This window comes from Mustela nigripes, unplaced genomic scaffold (assembly GCF_022355385.1).
Source record: "Mustela nigripes isolate SB6536 unplaced genomic scaffold, MUSNIG.SB6536 HiC_scaffold_10178, whole genome shotgun sequence".
In the NCBI taxonomy this organism is placed as follows: domain Eukaryota; kingdom Metazoa; phylum Chordata; class Mammalia; order Carnivora; family Mustelidae; genus Mustela; species Mustela nigripes.
In genome coordinates, this window is record NW_026749584.1 from 1 (window position 1) to 1,751 (window position 1,751).

The 1,751-nt window shown below is 42.3% G+C and overlaps 1 protein-coding gene across 1 annotated transcript; it reads left to right on the forward strand.

Annotated features, from left to right (window-relative positions):
* The first annotated feature begins 233 nt into the window (after positions 1 to 233).
* LOC132009273 (olfactory receptor 13A1-like) lies at positions 234 to 1,220 on the forward strand. Its single transcript, XM_059387559.1, has one exon. The coding sequence runs from the start codon at positions 234 to 236 to the stop codon at positions 1,218 to 1,220; it is 987 nt and encodes a 328-aa protein (XP_059243542.1).
* The last annotated feature ends 531 nt before the right edge of the window (positions 1,221 to 1,751 follow it).

Here is a 1,751-nt window from a genome sequence, read left to right on the forward strand (position 1 = left end):
TTTTTTTTTTGAGGTTGAATGATGCTTTATGAGTTTAATTGGCCACTTATACTTACTTTTTATGTGCTAAATGTTCATGCCCTTTGCCTAATGTCCTATTGGCATGTTTATCTTCCTTAATAAATCCAAGTACATCAGTATAATATTGCTCATGGCATGATGTCAATTTTGAATGAAGCAATAGCAGCCTAGTTTAGAATACCTCTCATTTCTCTCTCTAGCCTGGAAATCACATGAAGCTGTGGGTAGAGATTCACCTGATAGTCCTGGAAATCCCTCTCAGCCTAAGGACCATGAGTAACCAGACGCTCGTAACAGAATTTATCCTGCAGGGATTTTCAGAACAGCCAGAATATCATGTGCTCTTATTCAGCTGTTTCCTCTCCCTCTACTCTATGGCTCTCATAGGTAATATCCTCATCATTTTGGCCATCACCTTTAACCCTGGGCTTCATATCCCCATGTATTTTTTTCTGTGCAACTTGGCTACTATGGATATTATCTGCACCTCTTCCATCATGCCCAAAGCCCTGGAGGGTCTGCTGTCAAAGGACAGCTCCATCTCTTATGGGGGCTGCATGGCCCAGCTCTATTTCCTCATATGGTCTGCATCCTCTGAGCTGCTGCTCCTCACAGTCATGGCCTATGACCGGTACACAGCCATCTGGCATCCTCTGCATTACAGCACCACAATGAGCAAGGCATTCTGCTGCAAGCTGGCTACAAGTGTATGGGTGCTCTGTGCCTTCAATGCGGCCATCCACACAGGGCTGATGCTACGGTTAAATTTCTGTGGCCCTAATGTCATTACCCATTTTTTCTGTGAGGCCCCTCCTCTGCTGCTTCTCTCCTGTAGCTCCACCTATGTGAACAGCATCATGATTGTCCTGGCTGATGCGTTTTATGGCATATTGAACTTCCTGATGACCATCGTGTCATACGGCTTTATCATCTCTAGCATCCTCAAGATGCAGACTGCAGAGGGGAAGAAGAAAGCCTTTTCCACCTGCTCCTCCCACCTTATTGTGGTGTGCATGTATTATACTGCTGTTTTCTATGCCTACATAAGCCCAGTCTCCAGCTATAGTGCAGAGAAGAGCAAGTTGGCTGGTGTACTGTATACTATGGTGAGCCCTACACTCAACCCCCTCATCTATACTTTAAGAAACAAGGAGGTCAAGGCAGCCCTCAGGAAGCTTTTCGCCTTCTCCAGAAGTTAATTTCTGTCTTTTGAAGCTTTTGTTGGAGACTACATGTTGAAGTACAGTGGTTTCAGAGACTGTCCAATGAATAAGGTTTTGGAAACTACCACTCAGTGTGTTTACTAATAGATTCTCTAATGACTTGAAGAGCCATTATTGTTATTCATCTTGCTTTCTTGTAATCTTGTAATTTTTATATTTTCTACATTTTGTAATGATTAAAAAAAACATTTAAATGAGCATTGAGTGATTAAAAACACATTACTCATTTGATAAAACAATGCTCATTTGATTATATCTTTAGAAAATTCAGTTTAAGGGGTGCCTGGGTGGCTGTTGTTAAGCGTCTGCCTTTGGCTCAGGTCATGATCCCAGAATCCTGGGTTAGAGCCCACATTGGGTTTCCTGTTCAGCGGGAAGCCTGCTTCTCTCTCTTCACTCCCCTGCTTGTGATCCCTCATTGGTTGTCTCTCTCTGTCAAATAAATAAATAAAACCTTTAAAAAAAATTCAGTTTAAGAATATAGCAGTATCCATGATGGTGAATATA